The sequence below is a fragment of the Patiria miniata genome, unplaced genomic scaffold (genome assembly GCF_015706575.1).
Source record: "Patiria miniata isolate m_02_andy unplaced genomic scaffold, ASM1570657v1 HiC_scaffold_16, whole genome shotgun sequence".
Classification (NCBI taxonomy): Eukaryota; Metazoa; Echinodermata; class Asteroidea; order Valvatida; family Asterinidae; genus Patiria; species Patiria miniata.
Genome location: NW_024037054.1, coordinates 12,007,226 through 12,030,243, shown reverse-complemented (window position 1 = coordinate 12,030,243; position 23,018 = coordinate 12,007,226). Strand labels below are relative to the sequence as shown.

The 23,018-nt window shown below is 38.8% G+C and overlaps 1 protein-coding gene across 5 annotated transcripts in view; it reads left to right on the top strand.

Moving 5' to 3' along the window:
• LOC119723024 (polypyrimidine tract-binding protein 1-like) overlaps positions 1-23,018 on the top strand; it is a 68,207-nt gene that overhangs the window by 3,368 nt on the left and 41,821 nt on the right. For all 5 annotated transcript variants that reach the window (XM_038193499.1, XM_038193500.1, XM_038193502.1 and 2 more), the window contains exon 2: positions 9,049-9,150. In XM_038193499.1, the coding sequence (XP_038049427.1) occupies positions 9,049-9,150 (102 nt within the window). The remainder of the gene's footprint in view (positions 1-9,048; positions 9,151-23,018) is intronic.

Sequence of the window (23,018 nt, the reverse complement as noted above, 5' to 3'; positions counted from 1 at the left end):
ATTGCTGTTTACCTGGAAGAGGTTGCCTGAAAACATGTTTACATAAGACACCTATAAACCCCTGAATATGGTAACTCCCTGCCCTTAAAAAAAAGCAATTCAATACACAATCAAAAGTTTATTATCTCAGTGATGGAAAATTCTGTCGGCCTTTTTAAACATGTACGAGATTAAAAAAGTTGGCATAGAAGACGCGAGTTAGTAAAATGGAATAAGTTATATTGTAAAAAAAAAATGGTTTCGAAATTGGCTCATAAAATGATATTACACAAGTGAAAAAAACATGTAAACTCAGTTTCAGTTTACGCTAAATCAAGTTTTGGGAATTCACTTCTAGTACAGTGAATAAGCCAAACTATTTAGCGCAGCTTCAATCCACAAAAACTAAGATCAGCCTCTACATTTAAAAGTACATACATTGTACATGTAAAACATTTCCTTTTTCTGTAATTTTCAGAAATGGATGGATTTGGGGTGTATTATTTTATAGCAAATATTGTTACACTGACCTGTTTAAAGTTTTGTGTTCATAGATGCTGGAAAACCAAGAAAAAAAAATGTTGTTCTTGTAGTCTGGTTCCCTGACCCTACTTCAGACGAAATGGAGCAATTTATAGATGTCAGGGAATTGTCAGGTCAGGGAACCAGACTAGCTTGCTTGCACCTGTTCATGGATGTGTAATCGATTACAAACATAACATGGACTAACTAAATTTGGTAAATTGGGGGCAGATTTGAAAAAAAAAACCATTTTTTTCCAACGATGGTTGGCCCATCATTGTTAGAAATTGATACAACACATCCACTTTTCTTGAAAATGAGAGCGCACTAGGTGCCATGATTTCACTGGATGCTTGAGACTATTACTCACTTAATAATTTCCTAAGTTTGTTTTTTGATGATTGCAAATGTTATACAATGTACAGTAAATTAATGTTTTAACTTTAAATCACAATAACATGTACAGTTGTACATATGATCATTATCTAGTCACTCGTTGGCCTTTAGAATTATAACAATTTCTAAAATGTATATTTTGAAGCGATAAAAAAAAAATGAATAAAAACATTTCTCAAATCTGACACTAGTCACAAAGGGCATGATTGCATAAAGGCACAATTTGGTACAATACACAAAGTCCCCACTGTCCTGGTTCACTGGTTCCCTGCGGCATAAAGAGGTTTTCACAGCGCTAGGATTGTTATCGATTTGCCATTCAGAGTTTTTTTTTCCCCCTTTCGCCAACCCCTATTGAGAGTCATTCGGCCCGATAATGATTCTGTTTTGGATTCACCTTGAACTTGTGTTGGCCACTTCGCTAGGTCTGTTGTTGTGCACGTGTGCAAGGCGACCGACAATGGCGAGGGATGGAAGTATCCGTGGAACAAAACATCGATAAAATGTCTGCACCGGATAATTTTTTTTTTTTAATATGACATTTATGAAAGGTTTGTGGGAAAAATCTATTGAATGCAGAGGTCAATGTTTCATGTACATGTTTGTGTGGACTTGTTCGCAGACAATGTACAATGTGTGATCACTTTCAAATGAACCTGCAATGACCTGTTTTTGAAACGTAATGTACAACATTTGCAGACATGGAAAAAAAAACTACCCTATTTTTATGAAATATCTTAGTTGCTTGTACAGTGAGTAGTCTCAAGCATCCTGTAAAATTGTGGCACCCAGTGTGCTGTCATTCAAGAAAAACAGAATTTTTGTATCGATTTCCAACGATGGTCGGCCGTCTGTCGTTGGAAAAAAATGATTTTTTCCCCCAAATACTGCCCCAATTTACAGTATTTAGGTACATGTCGTTTACAGTTTGTTTGCAATTGGTTGCACATCCCTGAACTGTTTGCAAGCCAGCTAGTCTGGTTTCCTGACCTGATAATTCCCAGACGTAAATAAATTGCTCTGTTTCGTCTGAAATAGCATCAGGGAACCAGTATGTACAAGAACAGCACTTTTTTCCTAGATTTTTTCCAGCATCTACATGTATGCACACAAAACTTACAGGTCAGTGTAACAATATTTGCTGTAAAATCCTAACCCCCAAATCCATCCATTTCTGAAAATTACAGCAAAAATATATGTATTACCTTTCAGCTTGTAATTTCAACATTGAGTGTCATTTTTATTTCTTCATAAATTTAAAATCAAAAGTGTTTACAAATAATTCTTTTCAGTCTTCTTTGATGTGAAGGGGCTGTGTTTTGTACAGACTAGTGCTTGCCACCATTATCTTCCTTTTGTTTGCTCTCAAGAGAGTTTTTTTTTTTTGGTGTGTGTTTGTTTGATGTAAAGCTTATAATTTGTTTGGATATTACGGCAGCGTTTTTGCATTTTAAAAGCCTTCAGCGCATGCATTAGCGGTAGGAATCCCAGGACGACAAAGGCAAATAGACCATACTAATGGCAGACCAAAGTGAAAGGCGGTTTATAGGGGAAGGGCTTTATTCACCCAGACGTGGCATTTTGTATGCTAAGTTTGATTGTTAAATAAAAAAATACATGTTGTGCTATATTGAGCTTTGAAGACAGTATACTTGTGGTAAATTCATGCTATAAAATATCGTTCCCACTGAGTTTTGGGCGAGTATCCGGAGTACTCGAGTACTCACGAGTAGTGTTTGCTACTCGACTACTCGTGGTTTTTCATTTACTGTACTCAAGAACTTGTGCTTGCGCGAGTAGTAGGTACTGCGAGTAGCAATTTTTCTTTCCCAAGTGATGACTTAGACGAAAGTTACCGCTTGGCAGTTTCTGCGCCAAACTTGTATTTTGTCTTATTACACCTGTACATGTACGTCCTCCGCAATAAAAGAATCACTACCTCCATCTGTTTTCTTGGAATTCCACTAGCACTCTCAACAAATAAATGTACATGTACAAGTAAAATGAGCCAAAAGTTTGCATAGTAAGGACATCTCAGTGCTAAAGAATGCGGTGTGCCTTCCACGCTTTTTATTCGTAGTAACTTCCTTCTTTGTAATGTTTATATGCCATTTTTTTGTTTTTATGGGGATTTAGTAAACTTCTCGCGAGTACTCGACTGCTCACGAGTAATTTCTCTGCGAGTACTCGAGTAGGAAAATCCACTACTTGCCTAGGCCTACCGTACTCCCACTTATGCAAATGCCTCTAAAGGTGTAAGCCTGCTGTTCCTGTCCTAAAAAGCATTATCCATCTTCACTTGTCTCCGCTAAAATCTGTTTCATGCCCAGCATTCTGTGCTATCAAAAGCACGCTATATGCACAGCAATTTGAAGGGATTTCAGCCTGAAGAATGGCAGCATAAGTGGGGGCATCATCCCTCAGTATTAAGGAAACCACAACAAAAGGATGGTAGTACAAACTGGAGCTGTTGCTCTGAAAACGTCTGTAGTCGATTGTTGTAATAGCTGGTTTGTGATGTCGGCTGGCTCAACAGTACAATGCAGGATGACACGTTTGCCTAAATATGACGCACTCAGTTTTTGTTGTACAAAATTTATGAACATGAGCTTTGTCTATGAATCAAACAGGGATGACCAACTGGAGCGTGTGATTGCATCAGAACTGGGATAAATTGTGTTGACATTTGTACATGCAAATTACCGTCATGAAAAGGCAACAGTGTTTGGTATGCATGCACATACGAATCTGTGCTGTGGCAAAAAACGTGGTTTAAATGTTTTGTACGTGCAGTTTATAGTGTGGAGTCTATAAAATAAAAATGTGCTCTTAATAAACTGTGCAGTTTTGAAATTTATCACGGCTGTGTTTTATTCCAAGTTTTTTTAATTCTATGTTTTGCTTTGCATCTTGATATTCCTTAATTGTGTATTTGGTTCCTTTTTTATTGCGAAGAGAATCACTGAGGCCATACACAGCTTAACTGAAAAGCTCAGTTAGTTTTTAAGAGCCTGTAAAGTCTGCAAATTTAAATTTGAATAGAAGACCGTGATGTCTGAGAAACCTTTTTAGAAAACAAAAAATTGTTTAGAAGAAGACCTTGGTGTCTTAGATACAGTTCCTACTACGTGTGTATTCAATCCCTTTTTTCCCCCTGAAATCCGTGCTTGAAAATCTCCGGATGTGAAGGTCTTCCCGAACCGAACATCACTCTGCCTCTAATCAGCGACTTGAGAGACGTTGCGGTGTGTTTCCCCCGGAGTTATCCAAATCAAATTAAAAATCCCTCGGAGTCTTTTCAACCGGTCGGGCCCGAGAGTGGTGGCTTAAATGTTTGCCCAGCTCTCCAGTCTGAGGTACGTCCCTACGGTAGCTATAGGGATCCGCAAATATATGGAGCGTTGCCATAACTCAAGGAGACCCTTTCAAAGGCAATTTGAAGAGGGGGATGGGATTTGTTTTCTTTCTTTTTTTTCTTGGGAGATTTTGGCGGGAAGAATGTAGGGATTTTACCAAAGGGATTTGGGTGAGGCTTGAGTTGAATACACTTGTGTATGTCCTTCATACTTGTATTTAGTCTTGATTGTGCGAGCAGGATTATACTAGGCCTGTGTGAACTGAAAGGGATTTGATTTATGCGCTGTCCTGTAACTGTAGCCTAGCTGATTGTAGTATTATAACAAATCCTTAAGTGTAGCATCTTTGTGAAAGATTGGGAGGAATAAGAAAACTTGTTTCTGTTTTTGAGAACGTTTGATTCAACCTTAACTGCCTTGGCATTTTTACAAGTGAGCTTCTTGAATCTTTCAAACTCCATGACTGATCCATATGTACAGTGAAATCTCGATAAGTCAAACCTCAGGGCAATGGGCTCAAATTTTGAGTTAATCAGAGTTTTGAGTTAAGCAGAGTTTTGAGTTAGCAAATGGATTTCCTTTGCAACAACAATTGACGGGAATAAGTTCTTACATGTACTTTGAGTTAGAACGGTTTTCGAGTTGGCAGGTTTCGATTTATCGAGATTTCACTGTACTCAAGGGTACACATGCCAGGTACCGGAACATATGTACCGGTATGTACCGGTGGCATGTACCGGTACTTGTCCTTTGTCATAATGTTTCACATAATGTATTGTATGTACATGTATTATGAATCTACATAAGGGCCTTTCACACGATCCAAAACCTCTTGTGGTGGACCCTGGTTCCAACGTGGAGATTTCAGGAATCCCTTTCACACTAGCAATAATCCAACACGGTTTCTACACGGGTCTAGCTCTCTCCATGGGTAAAATTCAACCCTGGCCAGGACCAGGTGGAGATGCTGTATACCCAGATAGAAATGTACTTCCGACTCATGAACAAAGTGGTAAAAGTGTTAACGGTATGCCTTACCGTACCGGTACCTGCCCGAGTGTGTTGGGACCCAGTTCTACTCACGACGTACTCATGTCGACTTCAACATGTGTAGGTGAAACAATAGACCATTATCATAGACCATTATCATGTTGCAGCCATTTGATTTGTTCACATTCAGATCAATGTAACCAAAGAGAGGCTGGAAGGAAAAATAGTCTGGTTCCTTTTTGCACAAAAACATTATCATTCAGTACTGTTATTAGATACAGGGAACATGACTACAATGGTGGAAGCATGATAAAGGTCTGTAGTGCGAAAAGGCCTAGTTTGATGTTAACTATAAAGTGTTGCATAATAGTGGTGTTGAATAAAAATCTTTTAAAAATAATCAGCATCAAGACAGTGAAACTATCAGCAGGGTGGCAAAACGTAAGTGTGGTGGCATAAAATTACCAGAACTACCTCCCAAAACCCTGGGAAGACACTGTAACACTGTGTGTTCAGTACAGTACCCGTATTTGTACATAATTGGTACAATATCCAAGCATAGACCAAGGAAAGCTATGCAGTATCACCGTAAAGAGCAAACTTGACTCCGGCTCGCCGGGCAGGCCATTTACACAATTGAATTACGTCCTGGTAGGCGTAATAGAACTCGTTGTCTCTATTGAATCAGCTGGCAGTATAACCAGAGCGCCACACTGCGCTGCATCTGTTGCCCCGGACGGCTGCCAGGTTCGGTTGTCGCAAAACAGTCCAAACGTGTGCCGTCGACGATTTCGTGACAAAACCTCATGTTTGACAAGTTGCCCAACATGCTTGCAAGTTGCAACCAACCTCTGTGGTTGTTGACATTACGGTCTAATGAAATCACTACATCTGCTCATCAGTTATGCGCAAATGACACAATGCAGGTAGTCATCATCGTCTATACACTGTACATGTCTTGTGTTACATTACGTACATCTTATCACAGCAATAAACCCCCAGAACCTTCGAAATCCTGTTTGCATTTTGGAGGATTTTGCAGGATTGAGGAGAGCTAAAGCTTAGCTACATGTATGGACAAACTAGTACATGTACATGTATGTATAATGAACACAGCCATACAAGTGTATATTTGTCTGCAATCGGGGACCCCCTATTGTCCCTCTTTTGTACTTAAAACTTTTTAGGAAGACCTCCCATATGTTTTGTACACAAATCCAAATTGGGGACATCTTGGGAATTCGGAACCCTATTGTCCTCTATTGTTTAATGCACCCCTATTGAATGCAGAAACAAACTCAAACATTCAACTATTGCATACATGTATGTCTGTGTGCATGTGTATGAACATCTTGTCCAATTTTTTATGTACAATTCTTTTGCTGAAATGAATGCTCACTTAAATTTATTTTGGAACCCACTTTGTTGGTTACATTTTTTTTTCACCATACCCGGTAGGCCAATGTTTTCACTTTGGAACAGTGCCTGCAACCGCTCAATAACAAGTTGTTATTAATTATCCCCATTCGTTGCTCACCATCTGATGCTGTATTGGCATTTGTTGTCGATTCCGTTGTTATAAATGTATCTGTTTTTCCCCATGAGCTTCTGCCCATTGCCCATTACACATCGACCCGATACATGTAGAGTGCGTACCTGGGCCCAATTTCATAGCACTGCTTAGCAGTAAGCAGAAAAGTTGTGCTTACTATAGCAGACAATCATGCTGCTGCTTAAGCACTATTTCATGCTAACAGTTGTGCACGTATGGAGATTTCTATTGTTACGTCACTGATTTAAGCAAATTTTTCTTCAGGGGTTAAGCGTGTTTTTGATGTGCTTACTGCTTAACGGTCCCTATGAAATAGATGATGGCTTGGTAAGCACAAAGTCGGCTGTTAAGCAGCGCTATGAAATTGGGCCCTGACTGACTGCTGGTACCATTAAAGTGTTCTCTTGGCTGGGGAGAGACAGCGGTGAAGTGGCTTGCCCAAGGACACAGCATAAGGCCAGCAGCTGGATTCAAACCCCTGACCCTCTGATAATCAGCCACGAATCCTAACCACTTGGCCACACTCCGCCTCAAAGTGGAATACAGTCTCTAAATCAATTTGGCCAATCATTTTTTTTTACATTGCTGAGTCCTCCAGTTGTTGCTTATCTTGTAGGTGTACATACATGTACAAGTATGGTGTATATAATTTACACAGTGTATAATATAATACATGTAGTTATAAATTTAAGAGACATTGTATTTAAAACCACTTGCCTATCGTGTAGTAAACAGTGCATACATGTACATGTACATGTGCAGCACATTGTACGTGTGGCTTTGTTACTATCATTTTGTCCCAAAAAAGTTAATGAGTAGACTCGAGATGTTTCTAAAACATGCCTGAATATTGTCTACTCTACTATAAACCGTGGTTAAAGAAGAAGTGGTTCTTAAAACTTTTTTTTTTGAGGGAAAAGGTGTTTTAAAGTTAACGATGAAAGTACATGTAAGCCCCCTATGTACAGTACATGTATTTTCCACCCAACTATCTGTCTGAATAACATCACTCATTGCACGATTTATAGAGGCTGCTTTTTTACTTTGCATGTTTTGTTTGTCTGAATCAATTACGAATGGTCAATTCTGTTCATCACTGTAAAATCTCCCTTGCCTTTTTTTTTTTTTACTATTACATTAAATACGTGTGTGCGTGTACATCTGTTTGTGTTTAATACTCACACACCCCTGCTGGTTGCACATTTTCGCTTCCCCCTCCCATAGGAAATCATGCTTTGGCTGGGACATTTCATTGCTTCTAGAGGGGTGCTTGTGTGGGAGAATGATAATACTTGTAACATCTTGTTAGAAATAATCATTTATTATGCCCTCTTTTTAATTTTTTTTTAAAAGAATGTTTGCATTATTACAGTACATGTAGTTTGATACACAGTTGGTTCTTACTTGTAGGTTGTATTTATATACTTTTTTTTCATTAGAATTGGTTATGGTACCCTGAATTCAAACTATTATCCAACTGTTTTCTTTTGCTTATAATATTCTTACATTTAAAATGGACCTTTCCCAAATGTTAACCAAATAGAGAGGAAAAGAAATACAAAAAACAAAAAAATAAATATAGCACCCAACAAAAATCATGCATCTACTCTGAATTTTTGGTCGACATTCTTTGAAATGTCAGTAATTTGTACTACATTTGTACTATTTTTGCGCATTTGTGGAGCCCTTTTGGATTGATTTAAATGTGCCGACAGTGATGATCAGTGCCATTTACATACCGGTCCAATGAATTGAGAGTCATGCAAGTGCTTTTAAAAAAAATTGTTAATTTACATAATTTATAACAAGAAAAACAGTTCAGCAAGAAAAAAGGTTTATGGCATTTTCTTTCTGGAAACATGAATGCACAGGTTTTTATATTGTACTTTTTGAAAGTAAGTATATTTATTATATGGTGTACATTTAATTAATACAGGCTTTTCCAAAATTATAACGGGAATGAGATTTTGTTTACCGATTAACATGTTGCCATGTTTCACCTGTGTTGCTTTGAACCCCCCAAAAAACCCGAATAAATTAATGTTTGGGAGAGGTCCATTTGCATGTCCGTTTTTAACCATCTTCTTATCACCATCTGTACTTCCCTTTTTTCTGACTTGCCGCATTTTTTTTTTCTCTCCACTTTTTGTTTCTTTTTTGATTTCTCTTCTCGGTTCCTTCTTCACCTTGGTCTGTACGTGCGTACGCTCGTTCGTTACACACTCGCTCGTTCATTCCTTCGTCCACCATCAGCGGGGCTCTGACGAGTTGTTCACAGCCAACGGCACAGCCACTAATCCCCTTGTCGCCTCCAACTTCGGCGGAGGCGATTCACCTATTAACGATGCCAAAAAGGTAATCTGGGATTTTCCTCTTTTTTCCACCCCACCCCGGCCCCTCCAACTCTTATAGACCCTGTCTGTATATTAGGGTCTCATTTGCTATGTAGACCCTCCCTGCCCCTCCCTCCCACCAACCCCTTTTTCGCCTTGCCAAAATTGCTCTACTTGTAAATGAAACTCATCCGATGTGACTGATATTTATAATTTTTGCTTGTTTCATGTTCCATGGCCGTATTATCCATAGTTGCTGTATTTATTACCACTGGCATGCAAAGATTTCATGTGTGTTCTCAACAACAACAAAAAACCCCACATTTTGTTCTGTTTGCCCATGTCATAATGATTTTTAATATCACATGCTAACAATTTTGTTGTTGTCGTCGTTTTTGTCAAGTTTTTGTTTTTCTTTCCACAGCACTCCTTCTAATGAGGTGTCCTTATGGGGGAACATATAACAAACTGCAGGCATTTCATTTATTGGCTCATAGAAATAATGTCAAACTTTCTTATTATCGAATTGCCTCTCCTAAATGTTTGAACCGTTCACCTCTGCTACATGGTGGGGGCATACTGTACGGTAATAAGCTAATTGAGAGCCTCTAGTGAAGTACAGTATTACTATTAGACTGTTTTCAACCCAATTTTCCGTATCTGAAATGTTTGTGTTAAGATCAAGAGTTAAAACTTCATTTGCCATTTGGCCGTTGTAGGCAGGTGACCACTCATTTACAGGTGGCCTCTGTGAGTTGGTGGCCATTTATTTAAATTGGCCACTATGAGCTGCTGGCCACTTATTTCAATTGGCCACTGGGATTTTGGCCGATAATTTGAATTGGCCATTGTGGGCTGGTGAGCACTAATTTCAGTTGGCCACTGTGGGATGGTGGTCATTAATTTCAGTTGGCGAATGTGGACTTGTGGCCTCTGAATTCAGTTGGCCACTGTGAGCTGGTGGCCACTTATTTCAATTAGCCACTGGGGGATGTTGGCCACTAATTTCAATTAGCCAATGTGGGCTGGTAGCCACTAATTTCAGTTGGCCAATGTGGGCTGGTGGCCACACATTTCAATTGACCAATGTGGGCTGGTGGCCACTAATTTCAGTTGACCAATGTGGACTGGTGGCCACCAAATTCAGTTGGCCAATGTGGGCTGGTGACCACTAACTTCAGTTGGCCAATGTGCACTTGTGGCCACTAAATTCCGTTGGCCAATGTGGACTGGTGACCACTAGTTTCGGTTGGCCATTATGGGCTGGTGGCCACTAAATCCAGTTGGCCATTATGGACTAGTGGCCACTAATTTACATGTACATCTTAAGTTGGCCACTGTGGGCTAATTTCAGATACAAAAGATATCAATGGTCAGAACACCTTTTTTTCTTGAACACAAAAGTTTCAAGAAATGTTCACGTAGTGCTCATGAAAGACTGTGGAAAGAATGAAGTATCCAGACGCCACTTCAGCGGTTGTGTACAAAGTCTATGGAGAGTCAAGAACATTTTCAAAGTATTTCCTGACAACATTGGAAATGTTTCTCAGTCCCAGATTCATGTCTTTCCAAAACATTTGCAAGGATTGACCTTCATTGAAATAAATAATATACATGTACATGTATGATGAAACAAAGTGGCGTCGGGATGCAACATCCTTTCCAAGACTTTTCCAAGTTTCCTTTAAAAGCTAGATGACCCCCAAGATGACCCCCAATGTACCGGTAAACCAGGAAACATTTTTAACATGATCCGGGTTGCACTGTTATGAATGGTCCTGAAGAAATAACTTTGGGGAAAATATCAGTTCTATCAATTTACGGAAAAAGGAAGAGACGTCCAACAAATGACAACACTCGCGTCGCCTTTGTCTTCCCGACGGACGTGTATCAATGTTGATTCTCACTCAGCAATTTCCTTAATGTTCGGCCAATATAAACATTGGCACATCGTCTGTTTTATAGATATCCCTTTTGTGGAACAACATTAACATTTTACATAAATAAAAATTAGGATAATACAGTTTTCCTTTCTCTCTCGACACTGTCAAAACATCTGCTATTTAAACCATTTTCCTGTAATAGAAACAAATAATATAAACATTTGAATGAATACAATTGAATAAATATTCCCCTTTTGTGTGAACAAGTCAGTTGCTAAAGCAGTACAAAAAAATCTTATTCAATTTTCCTTCATTTTCAACAAGTTATAACCATTTGCAAACACTGTTTTTCTCTTTTTTTTTAAATAAAGCAATTATAATATTTAATAAAACCTTATTCTCTTCAAATTTACTATTCCCTGGACCATTTATTACACGGTGCTTACAGGTTGACCTGCATACAAAACCCGTTTCATTTCCCTCAACTTATTTCCAGGTCTCCTAATAAAAAAAAATTACTTCTCTAATTAGTCGATGCATCATTGGACCTTTCCCTAACCATATTAGTACGGCAGATAGGTGATGGGATTGTGCCTTTGATGATGCAATCATGGCATTTGGCACACAGTCAGAGTATGTCATGAGAAAGATATTTGGCTATAGGGCCATCGCAGATTTGTCCTTTGAAAAAAATATAGGTAGAATAACAAGCAATGGCAGCCATTTTGAAAATTTAGAAAATTGCTTGTTAGGCCCAAAAAAAAATACCTCGGTCTCTAGTTAGCGCGCGCGTCGATTTTTATCATGCGCGTCAACCTTTTTTTCTTCTTCAAATTAACACGGAAGCTACAACAGCGCCCTCTATTGCCGCACCTCCTCAATTTTTTTTACCAAAGAGCAAAGAGCACCAAGGAATGGGAAATTGCACCACGGCAAATGATCGAGAGCACCAAGGCAAATTATGAAGGACACCAATGTACATGAGGACACCAAAAAAGCAAAATAGTACCCCACCTTGTCTGTACAATCAAAGCTTGAAGAAAAAAAAAAACAGAAAAAAAAAAAAAACAAAGCCGCGTCGCCGCGTCAATTCCGGAACTTTGGTCTGACCAGAGACCGAATATTTTTTTGGGGGGGCCTTATCCTACCTATATTTTTTTCAGAGAACAAATCTGCGATGGCCCTATAGCCAAATATCTTTCTTATACTCTGACTGTGTGCCAAATGCCATGCTTGTATCGTCAAAGGCACAATTCCCCCAAATATTTCCCCTATCTGCCCCACAATATGCTTTCCCTGGCCCTTCCCAGACCTACATGTCAATCCTAAACCATCTTCACCTTATGAACATGTACATGTACATGTATACACTACACGTGTATCAGTTCCTCGGATTTCAAATCTGGATTTCAAAGATGATCACAACCGTCACCCGAGTGTGAAGTTTTGACGCAGACTCGCTCCTTTGCCTCTTTGCACTCCAGTGCTTTTCCTCCCCTTAATCTACCACGCCCGAGCGCTCGGCTGTCTCTCCTAATGAGTATCTCTCCTTCAAGCTCAAGGCCCCTTGTTAGCTTTTTGCCGTCACTGAGCCCCTTTGACTTCAGAAGACATGGAAGTGGGGATTTTTTTTGCGGCAGTCTCCGTGTTCGCTACAGTGAATCTGGTCACGGTGGCTTGTTGTGTAAGGTGACTGCGAACCATGACAAAAACTTTGAATTATTGCGACGACTGAGAGAATGCGCGTGTACTGTATTGTCCAAGATTACAATTTGCATAAGTACATGTAGACTTTAGTGTGCTCACATGTACATGTACATGTATACAGCGTGGTGCAAAAAAGAAGGAAACCCACTTTTGACAGGAATTTTTAGCTACTTAACTTATTTGAACTGTTTTATTTGATAATTTTATGAAGTATAGCTCTTCAACCATACGTGGTGAAAAAATCTTTAAACAAAATCGCAAGAGTAGTGTTATTATTCTAATTTGAAAACAAGTCACCAAAATTACTGTTGTCCACATGCCACGTGTAAGTCTCGTGTAGTGTTTTTTGCCTTCAAATCAAGCTCCGGAGCTCAGTCAAGCGGTTAGAATAAAGCTGTCCGTTGACAAACAGGATTTGCACATGAACTTTTTAAACTACCATATCTCAGAGACAAAATATGCATTTGCAAGCATTTTTTCCGTCACTTATATGTATGTTTAAAAGATCAAATTTTAATGACTTTTTAAAAAAAAGTTGGTTTCCTTCTAATGCACCACCCTGTATAAGTGTTAAACCATATGCAGTAAATTTTATCCGGATCTTTTGAAACTGCACAGAAAATGATATGCGTAAGTTCCTTGACCTAAAAGTAGTAATAAATTGCCCACTAAAAAGAATTCATTTGAAACTAATTCATATTTCAAATATAGTTTGTGTGGTTGACAGATAATTACCGTACATATTTATTTAATGTTTTTGCTGGTAGGCTGAGAAATTCCCCCGCTCGCCCTACTTATCAAACGTTAGCTCTTATCCATGGATGAAATATGTACATGTACGATTCATGAATCCATTTAACAACAATGAAAGAATTGGACCAGGAACCAATGAGGAATAAAATACAGGATATATCCTCATTTTGAGCACGTGGGTACATACAATGTACACAACATTCGTAACACAACTTAGAAAAGTTCCATAGTGCAAGCGTTGAAGATTTAAAGCTAAAGCATAATTCAAACCTACATGTACATGTACATGTAGACCAATCTGGGCGCGCAGTCAATTCTATCACGAAGGCCCCCTTCAATGGCCAACACATTGTGCTAGCTATTGTTCAGATCATCCATCACGGGCATTGGTAGCATGCGCAAGGTTTCTCCATTGAAAGGGCCTTTCAGCAAAATTAAAGCTATGTATGCAAGAATCTGTTTTAAGGCTTTGCGGATCATTTTGAGATTAAAGTATCAGTAAAAAGTCAAGACAATGGGAACAATCTATCTTGGAAAATCTACCATCTTGAAAAAAAAAGGGGGGGGCCTCCTCCCTTATTCAGAAATCCCAGACAAGAATCTTTTTTTTTTCTTTGTGGTGTAATATAGAGATTTTTTGGAGTCCGTACTATTTTTGGAGTTGATACACTTTACTCAGTCTCAAAACATTGCAGAATGAATGGCTGCTGTCTCTGCAACGGTTGCAGCATGTACGCACCTGGCTCATCCAACCAAGAAATTATAAAAACACCCGCCGGGCTGATTACGAAGTCCACGTTATTGCCTGCATGGCCCACCGCTCACATTATTACTGCCGGCTCGGCTGGATGCCACCAACGAGCTTTTTTTTTCTTCTTTTTAATTGAAGTCGTCGGGAGTAATTTACAAAAAGAAAAATGAGAAATGGATATTCCAGGCATCCTTCTTTTTTTTGGACAGCAGATACTGAGAGAATAAGTAACGTATAGGTGAAGGATGCTGGGCTGTGCATTGCGTCAAGGTTTTTTGATGAGTTTATTATTAAAAATGATTGCAAAGAAATGAAAGATGGAGGGAGGGTAAATGAATTGACAGGGAGTTATTCCCAAGGGGTTGGTCGGAGATAACTAGCCAGGGATGAAGACAAACTAATCGGAGAAAGTGTAGCATACAGGGTGAGTAAAAAAAAAACGAAACCTACAAATGTAAATGTCAGGACCGTTGTTTTAGTGAAGTTCTGCATGTAGCACTTTCAAAATCTAAGATATGAAAGTCCAATTCATAAGCTTTCTTTTAGTACAAGTATCATTCAAATCACTTATGTACTTTTCAAGTTACGGAATTTTAAACACAACCACCGTTTTAAGGTTCTGTCCACGGATCACAAAAAAGTTCAGTGTTCTTTCAGCAAAACGAAAACAAATCACATAGGGAAGTGTATGAATTGTTTTCGTTTTGCTGAAAGAACGCACCCTTTTTTTTGATCCGTGGACAGAAATTTAAACGGTGATTTTGTTTAAAATTCCGTAACATGAAAAGTACATGAGTGATTTGAATAATTCTTGTACTAAAAGAAAGCTTATGAGTTGGGCTTTCATATTCTAGATTTTGAAAGTGCTACACGTGCAGAACTTCAATAAAACAATAGTCCCGACATTTGGGTTTCGTTTCTTTTTTACTCACCCTGTATATGCGATGGAACATTTACTTTAACTGTTTGAGAGTGTTGAATTTCTTCTCCCTTTTTGGGGGGCAGGGGTGAGTTGGGGATGGGGGTGGGGCAGGAAATACAAAAAGTAAGCTCAGTACTCAGTTCAACCTCACTTCATTACCATTGGGTGTTGACCATATTTCTAGGAGAAAAGACGAACAATCTCAAAATCTTGTTCTTTGAATGGGCAGATCTAGAGTTGTTCAGACGACACTAATAGACACATCACATTATTAAATAGTTCTTGAAATGCTAAAACTTTTTATTGAACTTCTAAGTAGGTACAAAGAAATGGCAATTGTGTAAAGAAAGCCACTTCGTCCACATGCAAGTCTATGAGATAATGGGCAACACAATAGCATTGCATGCACAAATGTAATGACTGCCATAAACTTACGTGTTTACTAACTACTTTTTGACCATTTTTATGTAAATGGCCAGTATTTCCTAGCTTGAGTTTTATTTTCAATGGCGTTTTCACCGTATACAACCAAGATCTTGTAGTTTAGGAATATCTTAAAACAATTTCAACATGTCTCCCCAATTTTGAGACATCTGCCTCTGAAAAAATGTCAACTCTTTTGGGACCACTCTGTACTGGCACTTGCATGCAATGTTTCGAGTCGTTTAATTTCAAACAATACGTTCTCCATGTATACATTTTCCAACTGTAATTTCAAAGCATGCTGACCAAAGCACCATGCTGAAATTCTTCCAGACATTTGCACTCCTCAAAGGCATTTTTTTTTTTCAGATCGCATTAGCAACCATTAGCAATGACGTGACATCATTATATTGTGCACTTATATCACAACGTGCACGAGGCGCGTGCATATCTTGACTGCTCATCTCACAATTTTTGATGCGCAAGATGCACATTGCTGATAGTGTGCACAGTGAAATAACCGCACAGAATAACGGTGCAATCAGCTAATTTTTTTTCCCGATCTGGATGTATCATCATGTTCATACAATCGCACCTTTTCTGATGGTTCCTCTCGCTGAGCACCTCAGGCTGGCCGGCAAATCTTTTTTTCCAAAACAACATCCGTTTCCCATCTTCTGATTGGTCCATTACATCTAATGCCTTGTTCTCCACAACACAAATCCAAGATTGGCTTTACGTCTTGAGAAAAGTGCCTTCCTCACTTCAGTTATTTAAAAGGTAAAAGGAGAAGAAGTGGAAAACGCTCACTGAGATTCGAACTCGGATCACCTGATTAGAAGTCAGGACAACTTCCAACCAGTCCACTAATCAGCTGCCAATCGTTGGTGATTTAAACACCATTATTCCTTGTTATATAACTTATTCTCTAAAGCCCTGGACATTATGAATACCCCGGTATGCATAACGCAGAGAGAACGCCCTCTTCTGATATTGTCCGATGTCGTTTGGGGAAAAGAAATTCGCAGGCTGCCCACACTGCAAAATTTGACTGCCAAAATTGGAACTTTAAAACTACTGAAGCAAACTTGACACAGCAGTTTGACCCCCACCCCAAAATATTGCATCAAAAAGTGCACCTGCTCTAGGCAAACTCCTCCTCTCCGCCGCAAGCAGACGCTTTGACCTTCCATTGTTGCCTTGATGATGCTGACTACCGCTGATTCATTGCTCTACCAATGACTAATTAATGTGATCACTCGTTCGTAAATGGTAAATGTCTAATTATACTTGCATCTTCATCCATCAAGCCATTAAGTTAATGGGTCGCTACTCCCCCGCGCACTTGCCCCCCCCCCCCCCCCCCCCCCCCCCCCCCCCCGCTCCCCTTCCAATAACCACCACAGAGCCTCTTCTTTCGACGAGGACCGCTTGAAATGTCAGAGAGACAAGGTATTAAGTACTTGCATAAGCAGTGTGACAATTGGGTTGCCATGGCGTGCAGCCATGGCAACAGTGAAACAATGCAGGCAGCTTCTTGTGTGGTACCCCAACTCATGCTTGTGTCAAATCAATGGGAAACTGGAGGTGACATGACCGAAACTGTTTAGAAGCTTCTTTGATATAACTTGGTTTAAGGTAAATAGGTTTAGTCAACCTCGTCCCCGGAGCTCAATTTATTTTTAACCTCGTTTCCAATAGGAAGCCCTGGATGGGGGACTTTCTTCCTGTATCCTGATTCGATACCGCAATTAGCAAGTAATGGATTTATATCGTAAAGTGCTTGGTGTTGTTATTTCCAACGTGCATTACGTGTTTTCACGTTCATTATAATTATTACATCCACCCCTTTCTTAAAAATTTTCCTTTCTTTTCCAATTTGCTCATATTAATATGAAATGTGATACTGCATATTGGCTGGATAAGATTGTAACCTTTTAGTTTTAACTTTGAAAAAAATTGTGTTTTCGTAACTCGCGCTGCGACAAATTGATTCTGTTTTTACCCCAGACACAACATACAAAAACGTAAAGCGCAGGCAGGCACCAGACTATTCTTAATTTGCAAACATATCCAAACATTTTGAATATATGATCCAATACCAGGGTGTGAGAGCGGGTAGTTGTGGGAGCATATTGCTTGACACCATGGGAATGAGGTTGAGGTTTAGTTAACCCACAGAGCTACATACCGTATGGTTAACTCTTTTTCTTAGTTTTTTCCCTAGTGTGACATGGTGTTGGGAAATGGAAGACCTTTATTTCTCAAAAGAAAATGTCAAAGAAATAACTAAAAATAATCGAATAAGCTTTCCTACATGATTCACTCTTTGTAAAATGACTGGAGTTGTGAAAAATCCACCATTTTGGAGAAAAAAAACACCCCAAAACCACCTGTACTTTAAAAAAAATTCCTACTTTTTTTTTAAAAGTTTGCGTGCAAGCTGCTTTAAAAGTTTATTGCACAATCCATCTGCACATATGGCAAACGTGTTGCCAACTGCACTCAGGAAATTTACATTTCAATAAAGAGAAGAAAAAAAACGTTCATAATGTATGAAACAGACTCTCCAATTGTCACGTTTGAACTCATGAAAGATTTACACTTGTACTGAAAAGAGTCTGGTGTTTTTGTTCTTTGTCGTCCTTTTTGTTATGGAAGGGGAAGCGGTTTGTCGCTTTTCTTTTTTCCTTTTTTTTTTGGAGGGAGGTAGAGTTTCAAATTTATCTGCAAGACAACCTCTTTGTTCAGACGAAAAATGCTTTCGCCGTGAGTGGATTAGGCCATTCATCATCCCCCATCAACTGTGTCCATTACAACCGTCAATAGCCTGCAATTGCACAAAGCAATCTTTTCTTTATTAATGATAAATTATCTGCCATCTCTCTTACCCCCCCCCCCCCCTTTCTACGGCCATGAAATTTTTAGTCCGCTGCCATCCTTTGCAGGCCTGGCGCAGTGCAACGAACCGTGACTTCACTGTAGCCACTCCATATGTCACAGTTTTTTAGCAATTGCACGCCGGGCAATAATATGCATATTATATTGTGTATGCATGCATAAATAATGCCATTGCTTTGGCAGCTGCATGTAGGACACAACTATCTCTTGTATTGTTACACACTTAAAACTGCATGTAGCTTATCTTTTTTTAAACCAAAAATTTTCTGAATTTGCAATTTTCTGAAATTTGTTATTTTTTTTTAAATAAATTTCTTTGTTACAAAGCAACGATCAAATTATCGTGAAATACTGGTTAGGGATGACAGTCTAAAGCATCCTGTAAATTCCTAAAGCATCCTGTAAATTCATGACTCCTGGTGTGCTGACATTTTCAAGAATACTTGTATTTTTTCAACGGTGGTTGGCCGACCAGCGTTGGAGAAAACTGGCTTTTTTTTCTCTAAAACTGCTCCTTATTGTTCATATTTAGTTACTCTGCATTGTCTTTGCAATTGATTTCACACCTGTGAAGTGGTACAAGCCTGCTAGACTGATTCAGTGACTTTACAGTTCCCCAAAGTCGATCAATTGCTCTGTTCATCTCAAGTGGGGTCAGGGAACCAGACTATGATTGGTTTTCTTGGTTTTTCCAGCATATACCCTGTACAAGCTCAAAACATGAAACAAGTCAGTTTTAACAATATTTGCTATAACATACTAATCCTTTAAATCCATTTATTTCTGAAAATTGCAGCAAGAGCAAATGTTGTACATTCCCTTAAAATCTACCAGTAATGATGTATCGCTTTGATCTAGGTAGGCCTACCGTATGTACAACTGTTTCTTTGCTGCTTTGGTTATTTAATTCAACACAACGACATCGTCTATAGGTTTTAAAGCTTTTTTGTGTGTGGAGAAAGCCCTATTTTTATCGAGGTATATTTCAATGGTAAATTGTTTATCTCGGTCACGTACAGGTTGAAATTTCCTCCGTGTGACGTGCCGAGGCCATCAGGGCCCAATTTCATGGCTCTGCTAGCCACAGAATTCCACGATCGCTGATCACCATTCTGTGCCAACAGCATTGGCAAAATATTTTGATGCTAACCCTGTAAGCATGCATATAGATAGTTATTGGATATACATGTACCATGGCGGTAGAAATCTCGCCAACTTGTGATATTGCTATAACCTCGCTAACCTGTGATATACATACACAATGTATGGTAACCCTAAACACAGAATTTTCTGGTGCAGAAAGCGGGGATTTCTTGGTAATGGTAAAGCGGAGCCGTGAAATTGGGCCCAGAACTGCTTAACACGTTGAGCAGAAACGGTTCACCGGCCAAAAAATTCTGCGTGGATTATACAGCTTTTAGCTGGTTCCCAACTAATTCTAGCTATTATCCCCCACCTTATGCTCAGCGCGGTATTTTCTGCATTCATGACAATTAATTCTGTGAAACCGGTTAATTTCCCGAACCTGGGTGATTCAGCCAGGGCTCCAATAACAACAGGTGTTATGGACATGGGACTAGCCTGTTGTTGCACCTTGTACTTAGATCAATTAATTTGTATGAACAGATCTGACAGCTTGGCAGTATGAGTATACATCTACACTGTACAAGGACAAATCTCTCCATATTAATCCGCCCTACTTGTAATACATGTACCGGTACATGTAAAGCCTTTCCTAACAAAAGTACATGTACATGAACATGAAGCTGAATGAAAGGATCACATGGTACATGTACACATTCACACAAGCGCGTTCACACCGTCGATCATGGACGTCCCTCTTTTGTTTGTACTCTTTAACTTTTTAGGAAGACTCCCATAGGTTTTGTACACGACCCCAATCGGCGACGTATTCTGGCAATCGTGGACAATATTGTTTTCTAAAATTGTTCTCTGGCATTTTTCGTCCAGTCGGTTTAAATATATGAACACGCCCATGTATACATGAACATCTACATGTACCCCCGGTACGTGAACGTTAAGTGCACTGTGCATCTATGATTGAAGAATCGAGTTAATTTGCGTGAAGTCAGGTCAAGTAAAGAAAATTGCCTCATTGGGTTACACGCTACATGTACATGTACCTGTACCTCCTGGAACTGTTTGTACAGTGCATGGTATACATGTAAATGTACATGTACATGTAGGGCTGTCCATTCTCGAATTATTTAGTATTCAATTTCTCGAAACTGCGTTTGACCGAATATTCGGATATTCGAAACTGCCAGCTGCAACTGCGTGCGGCGCTGGTCAAAAGCTGCAAGCAGACAGTGCCAGCTAAAAATTGCGTGCGGCGATTGATATGGGCAGCTGGAATGTTTTGCAGTAGGAACTTACATGTACATGTTTTAAATTTTATGGCTTTAAGTTTAACTTGCCAGCTGAAAGGATGGGAACAATGAATCGCCATCGACAAAAGTTCCCGTCAACAGAAACGTGGCACCTGACAATGAAGCGCCGCGACTTTACGATAATATATGTGTCACAGTCATGTGTGTACGCGCATAATTTTTTTCCCCTCAAATTTTCAAACCGACAAAAAAATGTACAAAATGTTTGGTTGATGATCAAATATTCAAGAATATGGTATATTCGGATCAGCCCTATATGTACCGTTATACGTAAATCTGTTACTGTTTTTTGGTGTTTATTTTTTTCAAATCAGTCAAATTTAGTTTTGTTCAGACATTTAATCTAATTTTGCAGTCACTGGTGCATGTATCAAACAAGTGGAAAAGATTGACACAAAGCACACTGCCGAGCAAAATGAAAAACCATAAAATATTCAGAAAAAAAGAATGAAACTAATCATCAATTTTGGGTATACATTTCAATAGGCAGTCTACCTTTTCAATTTATGCTACATGTGCACAGACCAGTTTTTTTGCACAAGTAATAATAGGATTCACCAGTGGGCCATGTACTTTCCAGTACTCAACACTAATCATCTATTGCCTTGCTTTTTTTTTTCCATCCCCAATAACCACCTGTTGCTGTTTTGCATATAAATATAAACTCAAGGCTGGAGCTCTTTTTGTAACATTCACACACTGCCTGCTAATAACGGCTCCAATTAAGTGCACATATGGAAATGCTTCGTGTACAGGGCGAGTCCAAAAAAAGCGGGACCCAAAAACAAAGAAATATATTTCCTATTAAAAAAAAATGTGTGGCACCAAAATTGATTATGACTTGGAAGCCCATTTATTAAACTGCTTTTAAGTGAGACAATTATTTCAATTGCTCTACACGTTAAACTGCTATCACTATTTAAACGAAGTAACCCGACAAACAGTTTCGTCCAAAAAAGCAATTTATTGTGTGTTCTGATAATTTGGAACAACAAAGAAAATGACACAGAATACTTGTTTTAACAACTGTAGTACACAATATCTAAACAACCCTGCTTTGGCTAACAATAGGATTTACAAATGTATGAAATCCACTTTTCTTAAAAGACGGGCCTTCAAAAGGACTTTGTTTAATACTTTTTAACTGGTAAACTGAGGTTTTATCGCTGTTGATGTTTGAAGATTGTAACAACAATTCTTGAAATTGCATTTTTGGACAAAACAGATTAGGGTCATTTCAAATGTTTAAAATGTGATATTTGTAATTTCAACGGATTAATTGAGCAATTGAAGTAATTTTGTCATCTAAAAGTAGTTTATTAAATCTGCTTACCAGTCATGATTATTTTTGGTGCTACTATATTTTTAAATATTAAATATATTTCTTTGGGTTTGGGTTCCGCGGTTTTTTTTTAACTCACCCTGCACATGTACTTGAAATTTTACGTGAATTTTTGTGGTTGATGCCCCCCCCCCACACCATTTAGGACTCCTTACAGAAAACAATCAGGCATTATTGCCACAGCATTACGGAATTATTACTTTGTCGTGAATTACGTGTATATTGCCTTCTTAAGAACAACCAATTAACAAACAAATTTGCACGGTCGGTTTGTTCCTAGATGAAGGAAGGACAATGGACGCTCATTATGAGACATTACTTACTCTGTACAGTGTAATTAGATGATGACAAATACTCTGTACAGTGCATTGTCATTTGCAAGGCCAGCCTTCAATTTTTGGCTTTTCCGCATTGTTGCGGAAAAGTCTTTCTTTTTGTTCTGATTTTTTTTCTTTCTTCTTCTTCTTCTTCTTCTTCTTCTTCTTCTTCTTCTTCTTCCTCTTCTTCTTTTTTTCCCAAAACCCCATAGACTTTGTACACGTTTATTCTACACGCCACTTTTGGCATTAATGTTTGTCATACATCATTCAAAGTTAGCATAAGCATAGCCCCTATAGCAAAGATGTGTCCCGAAGATTGACGTCATGGTGACGTCATCGACTAATTTATTATAGATTTTTGAATATTTAATTTTTCCCATAGACTTTGTACACAGAAATTAAAAAAATAATTGTCGATTTTCAAAGGGCATTTTTGACTCTTTGCCAGTAATTCATTAACACCAATCTTTGTCCAAG